The 20,230-nt window shown below is 38.9% G+C and overlaps 1 protein-coding gene across 1 annotated transcript in view; it reads left to right on the forward strand.

The window, feature by feature from the left end:
* The first annotated feature begins 4,345 nt into the window (after positions 1 to 4,345).
* LOC139452146 (uncharacterized) overlaps positions 4,346 to 20,230 on the forward strand; it is a 32,058-nt gene continuing 16,173 nt past the window's right edge. The window contains exons 1-5 of the mRNA XM_071233487.1: positions 4,346 to 4,379; positions 11,515 to 11,707; positions 13,118 to 13,332; positions 16,368 to 16,628; positions 19,945 to 20,125. Coding sequence (XP_071089588.1) covers positions 4,346 to 4,379; positions 11,515 to 11,707; positions 13,118 to 13,332; positions 16,368 to 16,628; positions 19,945 to 20,125 — 884 coding nt within the window. The remainder of the gene's footprint in view (positions 4,380 to 11,514; positions 11,708 to 13,117; positions 13,333 to 16,367; positions 16,629 to 19,944; positions 20,126 to 20,230) is intronic.

Genomic DNA, 20,230 nt, shown 5'->3' on the forward strand with positions numbered 1-20,230 from the left:
CACAAGGGCTAATCCAGCTGCTGAAGCAGCTTTGAAAAGTCTGTCGCTCCACTTCTGATGCCCCTCTCTGACTCTAAACCTTAGATCAAAGAATTTGTCAAAACATTAATTCAAACAAAGTGAAACACCGAAGTAGGTATAAAAACTTCATGACATAAAAAAAGCGTTTCACCTATTTGGGTTGTAAATCAAGGCATCATGAAGATTTTCCTATGATTGTTCAGAAACCTATGATTATTGGTTCGAATCCCGGTTTCGCCCCGATTATGTGTCACCATAATCCGTGCTCGTGGGTTTCACCGAAGTGGTAAACGTCTGAGACCTGCATCACTTCGGGCTTTCATCCCACATTAAGCTGACACGTCGTAATATAAATGGAATTAAGTTAAAACTCACTAACTCACTTTAAAAGTAGAATGATGTTTTTTTTATATAAATATGTGGTAAATATTAGAAGGATATTACTGGGACAGTCGTTTACCAAAGGCAGTGGCATTCAGGGTTTGGAAAAGTATTGTAAAATGATTGTCCTCTTCTTAAGAAGCCCAAAGTGACACCTATCAAAGCTAAGCACCCTGGTCAATTCCACGAGCACCAGAAACTATTGGTGGACAAGTTTGAATTGCATTATTGCGCTGATCGATATCACTAATTTCGTAACCTTGTCTACATTTTGTAATGTTAATGACGTAAATGTTAAGCAGTCTGGGAACTTGTTATTACAGAGTGTCCACCCCAGTGTTTACGTGTATACGTCCATAAATTATTGAAATCTACCAGACACAAGAACTTGGCTTCATTCATGTTGGGAATCGAATCCGGGCCTTCGGCGTGTCGAGCGAAATCTTTAGTCAGTAGCGGCTACCTTGCCGAGCTAGCTCACCGACTGTGTGGACTTTGCAATCGCAAGGGATTCACATTATGAAAGCGTAAATCTGAAAGATCTCTTTTCCCGTGTCAGCGGGCATCTCATCAGCTACTTGAAAGAAATTGGTCTGTATAAAAAATTTTGAGTATGTATGTGAATAATTAAATGCTTGTTTTTACATTTGGCGTGATGCTATTATCAGCTGACATTTTTAAAGGCTCTGCCCAGGAGGTTAAAGTTTTGTAAAAATATTGTCCCCCTGTCATAATCGATGTAACTATCATCAACCAGTGTTTTTAAGCCAAGTCATTGCTGATTATTTTTTAATATTGGCTAGTATTGTGCACAACCACTTTTGGCTAAAGTGATGACGTAAATCCTGCTGGGGTATCATGCATGAAGCAGAGGTACTGTAAGTCCCCATCAACTCCAGCGAGATGGCCTAGATTTGGTTACTGGTGGTCTATAGCCCGTGTTTTAAAACTGTATACATGATATTGTTATGTTCAAATATGTTTCATAAATTGTTTTTAAATACAACTTTGCATAAAAGACTCAATTGTGAATATAGTAACTTGGTCTCGTCGCTCTATGGCTGACATAATGCCGATTTTTAACTCACTCACAGTTAGGCCGACATCACTGTACTTCCCTTACTTTAATCAAACACGAGCTGGAAACCATTCCTGAATTACGTATATTGCGAGACAAAGCGCGGAAACGTCTTTAGGGAATAGATCTCTTTTCTGACTGCTCCTATTCCATCTTCGAGATTAAGTCACAGTGCAAGTTGGTGGATAGGAGAGAAGGTATTAGAGAACGTGTTTTACTGCATACAACCAACTGGAACCTTGCCGGGTGACAGGACGTTCCGATCTGACCTGAGCAGTATCACAAGTAGGTATTTCCTGTCGACTGTGTGGGACAAGATACATTGAGATATATGATTAATTCTGAGTTTACATTAATATCAAGCCGGCAGGTACAAGTACAAATTAGTGGGATACATATCCACCATATTCATTTCACACTATTGATGAACCGGACAGGGTGGCTTTTCGAAAAATAGATCGATACGGAATTTCATATGCTGAATATGATTCAACTTCAAAATTCAATACGAAAGTAATTCATCAACAGCGAAATAGACATCATCACATGTGAGCATAAGCTCCATCACTGCGTGCGACAATTTCATCAGTTATTCAAGCGGGGCAATAAATGTTAACAAAGATGTAATTTTTAAAGAAAACATTATTTCAGCTAGGCGACTAACAATAGCTACTGAAAAACATAGAAACCGTTACTAAGGAAGGAACTTGTTCACATCCCCGAAGTGTCTGATCATATCAGGTTAACCGCATTCCTTCATAATATATTCATGCTTAGGATAGTATAACCCTTGTGGATATATAGATATCAAAGAAATTCATTTGTGGATGGCTGTTTTATGACTCGTTCTGAAGAAACGTGGTTTACAAAACAACGATGACAACAGTTCTGTAACTGTACAGGAACCAGATACATACACTATGTATTGACAGACATAGCTGTAAGAATATTCTCCTTTCAGGAACAAGTTTTGTTTATTGATCAGCTCTACCTTCATGGAACTGAGCCCACTAAATAAAATACTATCTATTTTTTTATATTTTATGAAATATCTTCATGCGGTCTTCACGACAAAAATCATTCCCCATAACAATGATGTTCTCTAACATGTTGTAATCAGCATACATGTACATAAAGAGAATAGGTCTTCAGCAACCCATACTTGCCGTAAAAGGCGACTAACGGGATCGGGTGGACAGGCTCGCCGACTTGTTTGATGCATGTCATCGATCCCAATTGCGTGGATCGATGTTCATGATATCATTCACTGGATTGTCTGGTCCAGACTCGATTATTTACGGACTGTCGTCATATAGCTTGAATATTGCTGAGTGCGGCGTAAAACAACCAACAAACAAAATCTTTCAAGATAAACCAATTGTCCTTGCAGTTTTCTATTTTGTTCAGATTGGCAAAGTCAGTATTCTGTTGGTAGTATCTGTATACACCAACCAACCAACTTAAAATACCAAGTGGTATGGTCTGCAGACATCTATAAATAGAAATGATGACACAGATGTCCAGACCATTTCCGGTGTAATGTAACAAGTGCGTAACAATTAATCTGCAACTCTGTCCCTATTCACAAGTAAATGCACATGTGTATATTTTACTATGCGTCCACATCACAATATTTACATACAGTGCAATAAAACACATTTGTATATTTTACTATGCGTCCACATGACAATATTTACATACAGTGCAATAAAACACATTTGTATATTTTACTATGCGTTCATTTGACAATATTTATATACAGTGCAATAAAACACATTTGTATATTTTACTATGCGTTCACATCACAATATTTACATACACTGCAATAAAACACATTTGTATATTTCACAATGCGTTCATATGACAATATTTACATACAGTGCAATAAAACACATTTGTATATTTTACTATGCGTTCACATCACAATATTTACATACAGTGCAATAAAACACATTTGTATATTTTACTACGCGTTCACATGACAATATTTACATACACTGCAATAAAACACATGTGTATATTTTACTATGCGTTCACATGACAATATTTACATACACTGCAATAAAACACATTTGTATATTTTACTATGCGTTCACATGACAATATTTACATACACTGCAATAAAACACATTTGTATATTTTACTATGCGTTCACATGACAATATTTACATACACTGCAATAAAACACATTTGTATATTTTACTATGCGTTCACATGACAATATTTACATACACTGCAATAAAACACATGTGTATATTTTACTATGCGTTCACATGACAATATTTACAAACAGTGCAATAAAACACATGTGTATATTTTACTATGCGTTCACATGACAATATTTACATACAGTGCAATAAAACACATTTGTATATTTTACTACGCGTTCACATGACAATATTTACATACAGTGCAATAAAACACGTGTATATTTTACAATGCGTTCACATGACAATATTTACTTACAGTGCAATAAAACACATGTGTATATTTTACTATGCGTTCACATGACAATATTTACATACAGTGCAATAAAACACATTTGCAATTTTACTTTTGCACCTGCTCCAGACATGATGTAAATGTGCTCCTGTTGTAAATATACACACATGAGTAAACGCGTTCACATGACAAGTATACACACGTGTGTATATTTGCACATGTGTGTAATGATACACACACATATGTAAACAGGTGCATGTAAACTGGGTATTAGTCTGGACCAAAAGTATGACTGTGCTATTCCTAATTTCGGCTGGGTACAAGGGATCAATTCTGTCTCGTAATCTCAAATGTCGTCTTTGTGAGAAGGTGTCTAGACATCGAGTCTGAATGTCTTGTTTACTTATTCAGACTGAGAACGCCATGGCCACGTTGTACACAATTCTATGGATAATTGGTAAGTAATTGTTTTTGCTGGATAACAACCTTTGCGACAATATTATTTTGCATTACGTTATCGATATGTACACAGAAAACTTTACTCTGTAAGTCATGTTTGTTTTGCGAGGGTTATATTAGAAAGATTTTTTTTATTTATGTGTAGGTGAACAGATAATGCGTTCTCTATTCTATTTGTCGTCATCCTTGAATATTGCAAATATAAATAAACCATTAACGCGAGTGAGTGAGTGAGTGAGTGAGTGAGTGAGAACAGTACTTCAGTTATGCCCCCGCGTGTCAGCTTTATGTCAGAGGAAAACCCGTAGAGATGCAGGTCTTAGATGTTTATCACTGGTTCGCCCCGATTATGTTTCTAGGTTGGTCAACACTATACCCGTGATCGTGGGTTTCACCGAAGTGGTAAACGTCTAAGACCTGCATCACTTCGGTCTTTTCTCCCACATTAGGCTGACACGCCGTGATATAAGTTAATTAGTACAACCAAAACAACCTATACACAAGAAACAGACACGTTCCATTACATTGTGTCACACATGGCTCGAGTAGTGACTTCGTTGATTGCGTGGCATCGCAAACCGACAACGTGGATGATGCTCATAATATCAGTCATTGGTTTGTCTAGTCCAGGAACGATAATTTACATGCCTCCGTTGCCTACTCAAAACATGTAACAATAACTGTAATACTGTATTTAGACTTGCCACTGTATTAATTACATTTGTCTCTAAAGTACTTGGATGTATGTACATAGCAAAGCTTGAATATGTTCATTCACTTGATGCATTGGTTATAGATTAGCCCAGTGGTTAAGGCCCGATTCACCATATGGTACAATGTTTGGAGCCCATTTGTGGTGATCCCCTTTGTGCCATTTCTTGAAGATTGCTTTGTAGCTTCGGGTAAACCATATCGACTCAGTTACGCTTTAGTTGTATCATTACTCTTACTCCTTGTGGGGGCACGGGTGGCCCAGTCATCTAAGGCGCCGCAATTCGCTGTGCAGAGTTGCGTCCCTTGGGTGAGCCAGAAGCCTACGATTGCGGGTTCGAATCCCGGTTCGCCCCGATTATGTTGCTAGGTTTATCAGCACCATACCCGTGGTAAACGTCTGAGACCTGCCTCACTTCGGGCTTTCCTCCCACATCAAGCTGACACGCCGTGATATAACTCACTCACTTACACCTTGTTATACCGATAGGCCTTTGTCTAAGATGCTGCTTCATCAATAATCCAACTTCTTTGTTCTTACTTCTTTGATAGGCATTTAGAAGTTGGAGTACTAAGTAAGGATAGGATTTCTAACACCATTATCAAGCATGTGCTTGAACCTACACCGAAACGTCGATCTTAATTGTAAAAAAGAAGTTGTTCATCCATAAATACTATCCTTACTTCTTTGTTGTTCTTTGAACTTAGATATTGTGACATCAGTAGTCCTATCTTTTGTGTGTGTTTTGTGTGTATTTTGTGTGTGATTTGTCATTACTAAGTAACCTTTTGTTCTTTGATCTAAGGTTCTGTGTCTTCATTATTACTTGTAGGTCTTATGATCAATGGCGTTCAAGGTATTTTCATTATGTTCAAAGGAACCTAGCAAACAAACGCTACTTAAATTGAAGAATTTCCGGGCCACATTACCCGTGCCAGTTTTACTGAATGTTACCTTGATACCGCCTGAAATGTTATTAATACAATACATATTGGGTAATCATCTTGTTATGGTTCCTTCTAGAGTGAGTGAGTGAGTGAGTGAGTGAGTGAGTGAGTGAGTATGGTTTTACGCCGCTTTTAGCAATATTCCAGCAAGATCACGGCGGGGGACACCAGAAATGAGCTTCCCACGGTTGCTTCTAGAAACGTGCATTTGACAAAGATTCAATTCACATGGATAATCAATTGTGACAGTATTACAAGACCTAGAATGCAATATGTAACATATGTCATCACAATCTCTCTCTTTCATTCTATTCCTCTCACGCCGTAGCTATCGATTTAACAGATCAGTCGGTACACCGATAGCGCTGGTGCATGGAATACACGGAGTGTCTCCCAAGAAGGTTGAATTAGATGAATGTCAATGCATGTTGTTTAGAGGTTGAGACATAGTTAAACATATTTTATTTAACTCAACCTGAAAGGGATTGGCTTAACAGGTCTCACGGGCTTTTCATGTTTTCAGAAGCACTTATTTATGTTATTTTTTATTTATAAGCACCTTTATGTAACCAGCCAACCTGCCAGAATGCTTAACATGATCTGGTGACTCCAAACGTGGATAGTAGCTGGAAGTCTCACAGCATATTTGTTTTAACTGCATACGCGGAACGAGATTACTCAGATTTTTTTTAGCAATATTGTTAATTCATTTGTTTGTTGATTACACTAATGGTTTGCACATATGTATATTCAAGAAGAATATAGATCGGTAAACAAGCTGTAATGGCTTTAGTCAATATCTCTCAATTACAAATACTTGGAAATGCGTCTAATTTCATTTCATACATAGAAACATAATTGGACACTGTTTAGGTACCAGTACATAATGAGCAAGCATATTTTCAATCTTTTTGTTGTTGTTTTGTATGTTGTTTAACAGTATGTGTGACGGTGGTCTGTAAATAATCGCGTCTGGACCCGACAATCTAGTGATTGACATCATGAGCATCGAACCACGCAATTGGGATACGATGACATGCATCAAACGAGCCTGACCACACGATCCCGTTAGTCGCATTTTACGACAAGCGTAGTCGCCTTTTACAGCAAATAACGGTTGCTGAAGACATATTCTACCCCGGATCTTCACGGGTCAATCAATACACATACTTTCCCTTTATCCTTTGCATTAGTTAGTCGTAATTATGCAAATATTTAGGATTCCGAAATAAATAACATTTCAGGATATTTGGATTAACAGTGCAAGTTCCGTTAGTATTACCACTGAGAACCGATTTCATATCCCAGAAACGCTTTAATATCATAAAACAATCGACTTCTTAATTCAACAGGAACAAGGAGGGTTACTTAAAATGTGTTGTTCATATTCATGAACCTTCAAATTGCTGCAGCCATTCATTTTCCCCTCCTAGTGATAACGCTACAGGAGGTTCGCTGTCCAGGTGAGGCTGGGCATAATCCATAGCCCTGTTCGACTTAACGCTAATCGTCCAACTGCTGCTGTCAATGCAACTCTGGTCATAGTTCTTTTTAAATAATGTTCACTGTATCTTTCACTTCCCTCAACTGTCCGTCAATCAGACCTTCAGACTTTGTATGATCAACCCCAGAAGCCCTGCATTATCATGGGCGATTTAAACGGTCATAATCTCCTATCGGGGAGTACTAATACAAACAATGAGGGAAAAGTCCTTGAATTGTGTGGATCGACCAACCAACCAACCAATCTTGACAAACCGTTCCACTCTCCATTCTTTATCCCGTACAGTGATTTCAAAACAACCATCAATAGTTATACACGGGATCTTATGCAAAAAGAGTGAGACACAGAGATAGGAATCAATAAACATCATAGACTGAAAGGAGGCACGGGTGGCCCAGTCGTCTAAGGCGCCGCAATTCGCTGTGCAGAGTTGCGTCCCTTGGGCACGCCAGAAATCCCGGTTCGCCCCGATTATGTGTCTAGGTTTGTCAGCACCATACCCGTGCTCCCGGGTTTCACCGAAGTGGTAAACGTCTGAGACCTGCATCACTTCGAGATTTCCTCCCACATTAAGCTGACACGCCGTGATATAACTGGAATAGTGTTAAAAGCGGCGTTAAACCCAACTCATTCACTCATAAACTGCAACCAGCAATTGGTCATACCTCCTTAGAGTCAAGACATGCTGAGGTAGTTTGGCAATATTTTTACGGTACTTTGACCTCTTGGACAGAACCTTCCCTGTGATGAAAAGATCACCGTCAAGCATATTTTGCTTGACTGTGTGGACTTTGCAATTGGATGGCATTCACATTATCAAATAGTAAATTTGAAAGATCTGTGTTATCAACAAAGATTATTGAAGGCTCTGTTTAAGAGGTTAAAGTACCGCAAAGTATTTGCCTTCCCGTGTGACATTTAGTTCCTATCATACATCAATAAAACTGTCATGAACCAGAGTTTTAAGACAACTCATTGCTGAGTAGTGTTTAAGTTTGGTTAGTATTGTGCACAACCACCAGTAGCAAAAGTGATGACGTAAATCCTAATGGAGTATCGTGCAGGAAGCTGTCACCGTAAGTCTCCATGATCCCTAAATAGGTGGCCCAGCTTTGGTTGCTGTTGGCTTAAGGTCCGTCTTTTAAACAGTTGTAAATAATATTGTTATGACAAAATAGAGGTATATGTCTACAAGCGCATGTGTACACGTATATGTATATGTATATGTATATATGCATGGAGGCGCTGATTTGGTAATGTAATGTGTGATTTGTGTACTGTATGTTTGTGCATCGTGGTATTTGCAACATTAGATACAGTTTAAACCTATTATTTTATGTACAATTTATTCTTATTACTTGTGAAATTTCCTTGTTAAGGAGAGGTGTTCCAATAGGCTTTAAATCTACCATAATGTGTAATGAAAGTACGGACAGATAAATCTTTTTATTTATTTATTTATTTCAGAAGATTGACCTTCACGTAAAGAACTCTATTAAAATGATATCTTTGGTATGATATATCATAAATTGCTTCTGATGTGATCATGATTGTAACAAAGAAAGACGTGATATCGCGGACGTCATAGTAGTGACCACAGAGACAACTTGAGTTATCAGTTATGAATATGTCGAATTTGTGTCCGATTTGGTCACGATATCAAAGTCAGCGGATAAGTGGACAGAATTTGGAGAAAAAATGCATTGAAAATTTGAATGTGAGTCTGCAGATTAAATGTTTTCAGATGGATTCAATAATTTTTGTAGAATTAGGTATAACTAATTGTGCATTCTGTTCAGTCTCACATCTAATTATTTGGAGGTATGTGGAGTTTCGAAGACTGTAATCACTGCGAGTGTACTATGCTTGCAATATCCATGTATGAAGCCCGACTGTGATTGTACTATCATTACATCTGAGGAATCTATAGACATACTTCTCGAGTGTCTTTGCTAAGCATGAACAGGTCTGTAGTTGGTGCAATTATTAAATATCACCATTTTTTGTGAAAAGGTGTCACGTGTGCGTGTTTTCACATGTCAGGAAATACAACATTTGGGATAGACAACATAAATATTTCAATGACATACATGTATTTGGACAATTAAACTGTTTCCAATACCATCAGTTGCTTTAGGAATATCAACTGACAGCACGACAATACATAACTCTTTCTGAGAGACCACTATATCACTTAGCTTACATCGTAGATGCAAATACCACTTCCTGTTACATTATTACATTTGTGTAGACATCAAAACTTTAAGGTCAAGAAACAATACAAATTATCTTGTAAGAAGACCACTAATGTTACAAAGACTACTACGGTCGTGTCCATATATAAGCTTTATATATATTTATAGTCAATGTACAAATTAAACCTACCACTATTGTCTATAAAGTTGGACAAGATCTAGACAAACATGTGTATTGATATATCTGGTTATATTCCTGTAGACAAATAATATTATTTTCAGATCAAAACCCTTTGTGTGGTAGTAAACAGTTTTTCTAATGCTACGGCAGGTACCAGAATGTAGTAGTCTTTATTTAGTGTAACCGATCGATACACTGAACCGAACTAAAACACATGCATCCTCAGGAGATATAGTTTTATGTCCCAGTATTTTTATTCTTTCTCTGAGTCTCATAGATTCCGTCTGCCGTCATGTACCTGGAATATTGCTGAGTGCGGCGTTAACAACAAACAAACAACCAATCAATAATAAATCCAACATTGTTTGGTTCCATGGCTGCGTTATTGATTGTGTGAAAAAGAGTCTTCTTGGAGATATCGATGCAATGCAATTCGCAGTACAATTCTTTAAGACAATTGTCTACCCCTACTCCACGCCAAAGTTCCATCAAAGCAGACAACAGGCAGGTTTGCAGACATTAGTGATTCTGATTTTAATAATATCTATGCAAAACAATTGGGAAAGACATATAAGCAAGAAGTAGTTATCCCCGTGGGAACTAACTGTGTTCCCCTTCTTGCTGATCTGTTTTTTTATGCATATGAATCGGGATTTCTGCTCGTTCAATAACCATCAAACAGCCAATTCTACTCCACTGATTTACCCACCTGAACTAGAAATAAAGTAGACTGGTCAAACTGCTTCGTCTGTTTCATATTAAGAGCTGTGCATAAAGCCTCATAGTGACTCTCCACAGGACTGTCTGGCAAGAATGATGACTTCAACTTTCCAATGGTCAACCTCTTTTTGTTTAGCGATATTTCCTCGGCCCCAGCCGTTGGTGTCTATTTTTCCCAAGTTAGGTACAATCGAACATGGTTTACTTCGTACATCTCAAAGAGCGTCATACGACTCTTTCTTAAACGGGGGCACGGGTGGCCCAGTCGTCTAAGGCGCCGCAATTCGCTGAGCAGAGTTGCGTCCCTTGGGCACGCCAGAAACCTATGATTGTTTGTTCGAATCCCGGTTCGCCCCGATTATGTTTCTAGGTTTGTCAGCACCATACCCGTGCTCGTGGGTTTCACCGAAGTGGTAAACGTCTAAGACCTGCATCACTTCGGGCTTTCCTCCCACATTAAGCTGACACGTCGTGATATAACTGGAATAATGTTAAAAGCGGCGTTAAACCCAACTCACTCACACTCGAACATCTCAAAGACCGTCATACGACGCTTTCTTAAACGTTTTCCTTATCAAGATTACAATACTCGAGCTCTCAGAAAATCGTATGATGTCCGATGCAAGTCCCCATAGTGATTTGTACCATGTTTTTGACGCGAACTATTGACTTACCTTTGCATGTGATTGTGATGTAGCCACCGGTTGGGCAGGATATGCTCAACCTATCGACACCTGGTACATCACTATGTGATAGTCATTCATAAATACATGCTCACATAGTGGAAATTGTACAGTCGATTCAAAGGTTTATTTTGTGAATATCGAAAGGGTTTTGTCGTTTTTATGTTATTATTAATACCTCTGTACGTCAGCAGGCACACTAATGACGGCTACGGCAGGGACACGTCATGGTACCCGCTATACCGTGTATACATTGGACAAAAAGCAAAGTGAAGCTCGTGTCTTCTGTGAGGAAAAGGGAGACCATCTTCTCAGCTTTCAGTCTGAAGAGAAATTGAACCGATTCCTGGAAATCAGTAAACCTTGGCTCTCGAAACAGTTATTGTAAGTTCGTCAAAATGTGTTCCCTTATTCTCATTGATTAGTAAATTTCCGTTGTAATATTTGGGTTCCGCGACTGCTTTATTCAAATCGTAAAAGGCGACTATGCTTGTCGTAAGTGGCGACTAACGGGATCGGGTGGTCAGGCTCGCTGACTTGCTTCATGCATGTAATCATATCCCAATTGCGTGGATCGATGCTCATGATGCCAATCACTGGATTTTCTGGTCCAGACTCGATTATTTACAGACCGTCGTCATATAGCTGGAATATTGCTGAGTGCGGCGTTTAACAACAAACCAATAAACCAACCATTTCGTGAATAAGACTTGCCCATTTTACATATCCAGGGTAAATACATTGTTTTAAATTTGCTCAATATTATTACAATGTAGCAGATTCTTCTCTTGCAGACAGTTATCTCTTGTATTTGCTGGCGTTGTGAGAGCGACAGAAATATTATACAGTTAAAACCAAACATTTCCTGGTACCCGTAATTAATATTTATCAGGAGAACATTTCATTCGTTACCAAAGGCCAAAGTACAATAAATAAGACAACATAACATTCTTTGTTGCTAATAGTTGACTGAATTGTGTTCCCCAGGGATATATGTAATATTCACAACGGATGTCTCCTATTTTCCTCATGAGTGAATGAGTGAGTGAATATGGTTTTACGCCGCTTTTAGCAATATTCCAGCAATATGACGGTGGGGCACACCAGAAATGGGCTTCACACATTGTACCCATGTCGGGAATCGAACCCGGGTCTTCGGCGTGACGAAGGAACGCTTTACATTTTCCTTATGAAATAGACAAACTTAAAGGACATGGTGTGCATTTTCAACAGTATTATGCATATATGTATTGCATTTAAGTGAAGCATTATTGACTTTTTAAAAAATCCGTCCCTCAATCAAACTGAATAAGCTATATATACCAACAGCAACAGTTGAAATACGTGCCTGTGAAATACGGGGTTTTATCTTTAAGGGAAATACTCACTTAGGATGATACATAAGTTTGATTTGTGCTGATTACCATCGTTACGACATCGTGGGGCGGTGCTCGTTCTATCAATCACTGGTTTGTCTAGTCCAGACTGGATTATTTACAGGTAGCAATCATTATACAGCTGGAATATTGCTAAGATCCTTATCTCACGACGAAGACTATATTGCATATGGTCAGGCTCGCTGACTTGGTTGATGCATGTCATCGTATCCCAATTGCGTGGATCGATGCTCATGATATCAATCACTGGATTGTCTGGTCCAGACTCGATTATTTACAGACTGCCGTCATATAGCTGGAATACTGCTGAGTGCGGCGTTAAACAACAAACAAACACTATTGCATAATTTTAGATGTGTTGTATAAAACCGAAACTAACTTCAAACTTCGTTTTCAGAACTAACAGCTTCTGGGTTAGTCTAAAGAAGGACTCCTCGTCGTTTTTGTGGCATGATCGTACTGAATATAAAGACGACTATTCTAATCTTACTATGAAAGTGAACCAGTCGGAAAAACAATGTTTCGTTTTCTCACAAGATGGGAATGGATTCGACCTGATAGAGAAAGACTGCTTCGATAAAACATATCAAGTTATCTGTGAAAGAGACCTGGGTGAGTACACATCCTCTTCTTAATGCGTCCACAAAAACCTCCTTAATCTGGACGGCCCCGACTTGCAAAAAATATCGACGAATGGGAGTTGTTTATCGTAAATAGAAAACACTGCAGGGAGAATACACCAAACAGGATCTTACGTGTATATGAGATATCAAGATTTTTACAGTCTTTTAAGGATGTCAGTACATTGTACAAGCTTTTAAGACATTGCCCGCATTTAAATAATGAATGAGTGAGTATGTTTTTTCGCCGCTTTTAGCAATATTCCAGCAATATCACGGCGGGAGACACTAGAAATGGGCTTCACACATTGTACCCATGTCGGGAATCGAACCCGGGTCTTCGGCGTGAAGAGCGAACGCTTTAACCACGAGGCTACCCGACCGCCCCTTTAAATAATGATGACTCCCTTAATACACTACTATCTCGGCAATGTCGGACAACTCCATTTTATGTACAGGGGAATAAGTTTGGTATTCTCACAAATTTCACGTCGATTATATGCACATTTTCTTCTCATACCGACTGTCATATCTCTGCCAATTTTGGGAGCGATCGTTCGGTCATTGCGTTCATCTGCGTTGTCAGCTACATATATGGAGAACAACTCTATGAACACGTCTTTGTCAAAAACAACGTCGTCCAATATCCGAGGTCATCAAGTTGCGGCGTTAAACAACAAACCAATAAACCAACAAACAAACAAAACATTTCGTGAATAATACTTGCCCATTTTACATATCCAGGGTAAATACATTGTTTTAAACATGCTCAGTGTTATAACAATATAGCAGATTCTTCTCTTGCAGACAGTTATCTCTTGTATTTGCTGGCGTTGTGAGGGCGACAGAAATATTATACAGTTAAAACCAAACATTTCCTGGTACCCGTAATTAATATTTATCAGGAGAACATTTCGTTCGTTACCAAAGGCCAAAGTACAATAAATAAGACAATATAACATTCTTTGTTGCTGATAGTTGACTGAATTGTGTTCCTCAGGGATATATGTAATATTCACAACGGATGTCTCCTATTTTCCTTATGGGTGAGTGAGTGAGTATGGTTTTACGTCGCCTTTAGCAATATTCCAGCAATATCACGGCGGGGGACACCAGAAATGGGCTTCACACATTGTACCCATTTCGGGAATCGAAGTTGCGAGCGCAAGTTGAATCTCCAAACATGACGTCGTTCTTCATTTGCGATTTATCGCGTAGCTACGAGGGGTGTTCATTAAAGATTTCCCCTAAACCACTTAGGGTTATCAAATTTCACATGTGTAATGATACATGTATCTATGGGTTATGTTTGAATTTGCAGCACCGAACTATTAATCTTACCACTTTTACAGGTGTTATGATCGAGTAGGGTGTGACAATGGAGCCAGTAGAATACCGAGCACTGATTAGGTTTTTATATTTGAAAGGTCGCACACCAAAAGAAACTTTCGATGAAATGAAAATAACTTATGGGGAAGATGCCCCATCATATAACGTTGTTAAACACTGGCATCGCCAGTTCAAGTGTGGTCTGACATATGTGGAAACATCTGCCATTCCTGGTCGCCCCCATTCAGCCATTGATGAGGACACTATCCATCAAGTGGAGACCTCCATTTTGGCAGACCGACGTATAACTGTTCGCCAGTTAGCCCAAGATGTCAAGATCAGTGTAGGGTCTGTGGAAAAAATCATCCATGACAATTTGAACATGCATAAGGTGTCTGCACGATGGATTCCCAGGTTGCTCACACCTTTCCAAAAGCAGGAACGAATCAATTGCTCAAAGGATCTTTTGGACATGTACCAAAAAAAACAGGCAAAATTTTGACAGACTTATCACACAGGATGAAACATGGGTCCATCACTATGATCCTGAGAAGTTCAGTCGATGCAATGGAAGCATGTGGAGTCACCACCCACAAAGAAGGCACGTGTCCAACCCTCTGCAGGCAAGGTCATGCTCACGGTGTTTTGGGACCAGCACGGAGTAGTGATGATGGATTTCTTGGCAAAGGGTACCGCAATTACAGGAGCTTATTATGCTTCACTGCTGCGGAAACTGCGGGACGCTATCAAGCTTAAGAGGCGTGGCATGCCGACCAAGGGTGTCCGTCTCCTGCAAGACAATGCTCGAGTAAACAACTCTCATGTTGCCCACACAGAAGCGCGGTCCTGTGGCTATGAAATCCTTCCACATCCTCCTTACTCTCCTGACCTTGCACCTCTTTCCAACCATGAAGTCATTTTTGAAGAGAAAACGTTTCACAGATGATCACTGATTTCGGAAGTCAAGTCCTGGTTTGAGACGCAAAATGGGGGCTTTACAAGCGAGGTCTGCATAGTTGCATAAAACGATGGGAGAAGTGTGTAACTCTTGGTGGTTCCTATGTGGAGAAAGACTAATACCTATGCCAAGTTTCATTCCACTAGGTCCATCGGAAGTGGGTCAGGGGAAATCTTTAATGAACACCCCTCGTATCTTATATAATGATATCAATAGTGGATATAAAATCTTTCGCTGTACGTTTACATCTGGCGAGTTTAACTTCTTCAGTATAGGTACGTACAGTTAAAATGATCGATTTTGGCGAGCACTCTGATTCCCTTTTCCAAAATGGTACAGACAGGATATAAATTTATCTGATAGATCAAGGAACATGAACTAGTGCGAGTGACCAACTGTAGGTCCGATATTCAAAGAGCGGTGTTGTTTAAGTTTTCTTTCAGTTGTTAGGCGTATTTGCACCATGAGCTTGACGTACCTACCATCAGTTTATGAAATTCTCAAATAAATATTTTGATCGTTGCTGCTGTCGTGTTTGCACATACAATAGCAGGAAATTTAGCTAATGCACAAAAATGCTAATATGCCCAGACTCTCAGATGCACAAATGAAACACACACACACACACACACACACACACACACACACACACGCGCGCGCACGCACTTTTGTGACAACAGAAAAAACAACTTGTCAGGTCAGTCAGGTGGACATATATCACATCTTCTTTTTCCCTTCAGGCCTGTGTTCTTTTGAAGTTTTCTCGGACACAAAATACAGGTCTAATGTCAACATCATGAAAACTGATGTCGGAAAACATGAGATGGGGACCTGTCAACGTCGTTGTCTGGATCACAGTGTCCGTGGTGAGGAATGCATTGGTGTTGAGAGGGACGGTAACGGCGCGTGCGAACTACTGATAGGAGATGATGTTTCCCCTAATACTGTTCCCACATCTGCGGAGGCTGGGACAACTCTTTCAATTAAGAGGTGTTATGAAGGTATTTTTACTCTTTTCTTTGTGATTACAATAAAATAATATTTTAAATAACAATATAAAGTACATCTCAGGGACACCGGGGACGCAGAATCGGATATAGAATAGGGGGAAGTGTGAGCCTGATACTCAAGAATTGGATGTAAGACACAGGGGGTGAAAAGAAATTATAGGTTTAGAAAAGTATAGTGATTTAAGAGAGGCACCTTGACTTTTTCCATATATAGCTAAATATAAAACTGTAATAAAATAACTGGTACTATTGGGGATTGTTCTTAACCTGACATTTCAGAATAGCAAATGAGGAAGATGGGTTCAAAACCTTATTTGTACAAGATATGTATGATCTTTTCTGTAAGCATTTTAGACCCGTCAAGATCCGGGGTAGATTAGGTCTTCAGGAACCCATCCTTGCTGTAACAGGCGCCTATGCTTGTCGTAGGAGGCGACAAACGGGATCGGGTGGTCAGGATCGCTGACTTGGTTGATGTATGTAATCGTATCCCATTTGCGTGGATCGATGCTCATGATGTCAATCACTGGAATGTCTTGTCCAGACTCGATAATTTACAGACCGCCGTCATAAAGCTGAAATATTGCTGAAATATTGTGGACTCCATTGGTGCATGTTAATTAGACAAGAGCCCCACGTGCTAGGACAAATAAAGGATATACTGTAAGTGAATTAATTGTGTAACAGAATGTAAAAAATCATTGGGAGTTTGTTGATCACAAGATGGACTATCAGTTCAGTCAATCTGTTTGTGTGAAGACGTCACATCAATTCTTTAGTGAGCTCATCTTAGCTAGTTTCTATATTGATATGTCGATACACTTTCTTTTCAGTGCCTCTTGACGAAACATAAAACTAATGGCATTATTGGCGTGAACTAGCCAAGCAGCATGCACTAAACATTATAAATTAATGTTCATTAAGGTTTATTGGGAAAAACCCAAACACAGACAGGATACCAACGAGTAAATATAACCTGTTTGGGGAACCAGCCAAGCGCCATTAGTACGAACCCTATTAATCCAGATTCCACTGGCTTCACGTCGTGTACGGTTGAGAACATGTGCATTGTTTATATACACCAAAGGCCACAACACCACAACTATGAATTGTTAATCCTCCCATGTATTAAAACCGACAGTTTCACTCGCAAAAGAACCCAGTTTTAACTGACTGACATGATTATTAATATATATATGATGGTGCTGTAGGGGCATTATATATTTCTAAGTCGTTTTCCATCCGTCTGGGATTCCTTCCTAAGGCATCTAAGAAATACGACATTCACTTATATATCCTATGTTTACCACAGGGACTTTATCTACGTCAGTGTAACGCTGCTTATATATCATATAATCAAATATTAAGGACATCTGTTCGACGGCAAGATGAACATCACACATCCCGCGGCTATTAAGGTCATGCGCATGGAGATCACTTTTCAAGGTTTAATAGAGGACTGAACGCATGCGCAGTAGCATGAAGAACGCGGACATATTTTAAAGTCGAGTTATTTGCCTTTGTGTTGAATCACAGACAACTTTGGAAATCGGGGAGGATGCTGCATATCGATCTAAACGTTTGGAATATTCACGTACCGAATTTTTTATTTAAATGAGCAGAGAAATGGTATATAAAAATACTTCCAGAAGAAACAAAACGTTTTGTAAGATGTCTATGTGTGTAAATGTAATGGCATAGAAAAGTCGAAGAGATAGGTTTGCTCCTGACTAAAACACTTGTAAAATGTATCATGTGAAACATGTCCGATTTTTTCAAATGGGTGACAACTATCTTGTTTCTTTCTTAATAATTATACATTTGTAAATACACAGAAATGGGTAAATGAGTGAAAAGGACCGAACGTCAACATAAAAGCTTGTCAGTCTCTGACCCAAGATGTTTTTTCTGCCATATGTTTGAACTGTCTTCCCCTAAAAAATCATGTTCAAACATTCAGAAAATAACTCATGAGAACCAATAAAATAAGTTCTTTTCATAAAAAAAGTATTTAACGTACTTAACAATACGACATTGTGCAGATCCGATGGGCCCAAAAGCGTTCTTGCCATAGGCTGCCCTTTCCCTTTTATTCAGACAAACACCGTTGCGCATGTCTAATAGGTGATGCTTCTATGTACATACACTATAAAATGTTCAGCACAATGTATATACACTGCCCTGCCAAAGCACTGTTAGCTTAACTAATTGCTGCAACGTGAGTTGAATGTTAATATACTGATCTCAATCTTCAGATATCAATATCAGGTGCCTAAAACGGGCGTAAAGCTATAATCATTTTATTCTATACAAGCTCGACCACTGAATTGTCAGGAACGGAAAGATTGATTATAAGTCTAAATGCAGGGATAAAATACAGTGTATGAACCAAGTTGTAGCATATTTTAGTTTTCTGGTGCTCAGATATATTCCACAATTCAGAATCAGTGAGTGAGTGAGTTCAGATTTAACGTCACATCGGCAGTATTTCAGTCATATCGTGACGAGAAGTACATTAATAATACATAGATTTAGACTTAATAAAAAGCTGTCAACGAAGGACAGGACAATAACTAGAATATCACAGATTCGTTTTAAAACTAGTTGAGAATATATAAAAGTCATAGGTATCAGTGAACAACACAATATAAAAATGGGCTAGAGATCGTCAGTAACTAAAGGGAGATCACCATACTAGGGACCATGGGGACTTACAGTGCCTTTGCTTCCTGCATGGACAATTCAGAATCAAATTCACATTGTGGTACTAAATATGTTCAATTTTCAGTACCAGGTTCCTGAAAGCGTTAGTTATTGAATTCTTACTTTATTCCTTAAAATGAACTCGAACAAAATATGAATCTCATATTGAAGCAAGACATCATACAATGTATGTAGTTGTTTGTCCTGATTCCAGTTGTATACGAGTATTTCAGAGCATGCAAGCCACAAGAGAGTTGGTGGATTAAAGTACTTTAAACAATATTTAAGTTTACACTGTCAGCTCACTTTCAGATGGCAGCTAAAAGTGAAGCAGATCTTTGACGTGTGCCGTAATGGTCAAAGCCACGAACACAGAAAACGTGCTTTCAAATCAAGAATCATAATTTAGGCAAATCTGAGATTCGGGTACACAACCATACGTTTCTGGCACAACTTCGAAACTACTGCGGCACCCCTGACTGTGTAACAACTAGAAACTTAATACTAAAAGTACTAAACTTGTCATTCCAGTTGCGAGTCTTTCTATTATTCATATTTTTATGTTTAAAATATTTTTATGTTTCTCTTTTGTGCATGTATAAAGAACATTTCGGCGGCAACCCGAGTCAAGCGACCATGTTCACCTTGTACAGTTTTAAAATGACCTGGGACCAGACTCGGGCTTTCTGCGAATACACCAAGCAACGCATGATCCAACTGGACAGTCCAACGAAGCTTTCTGCCTTCAACAATTTCCACAAGCAGTGGGTTGATCGGGAACTATTGTAAGTATTTCAAAGCATTGAAATTGAAGTATTCATTGTATCACATGCACATGTACATTAATGGATTTGATTAGCTCAGTGGACGGGGAATCGGAAAATATATCA

This window comes from Haliotis cracherodii, unplaced genomic scaffold, assembly GCF_022045235.1.
Source record: "Haliotis cracherodii isolate W230 unplaced genomic scaffold, xgHalCrac1.p SCAF_9, whole genome shotgun sequence".
In the NCBI taxonomy this organism is placed as follows: Eukaryota; Metazoa; Mollusca; class Gastropoda; order Lepetellida; family Haliotidae; genus Haliotis; species Haliotis cracherodii.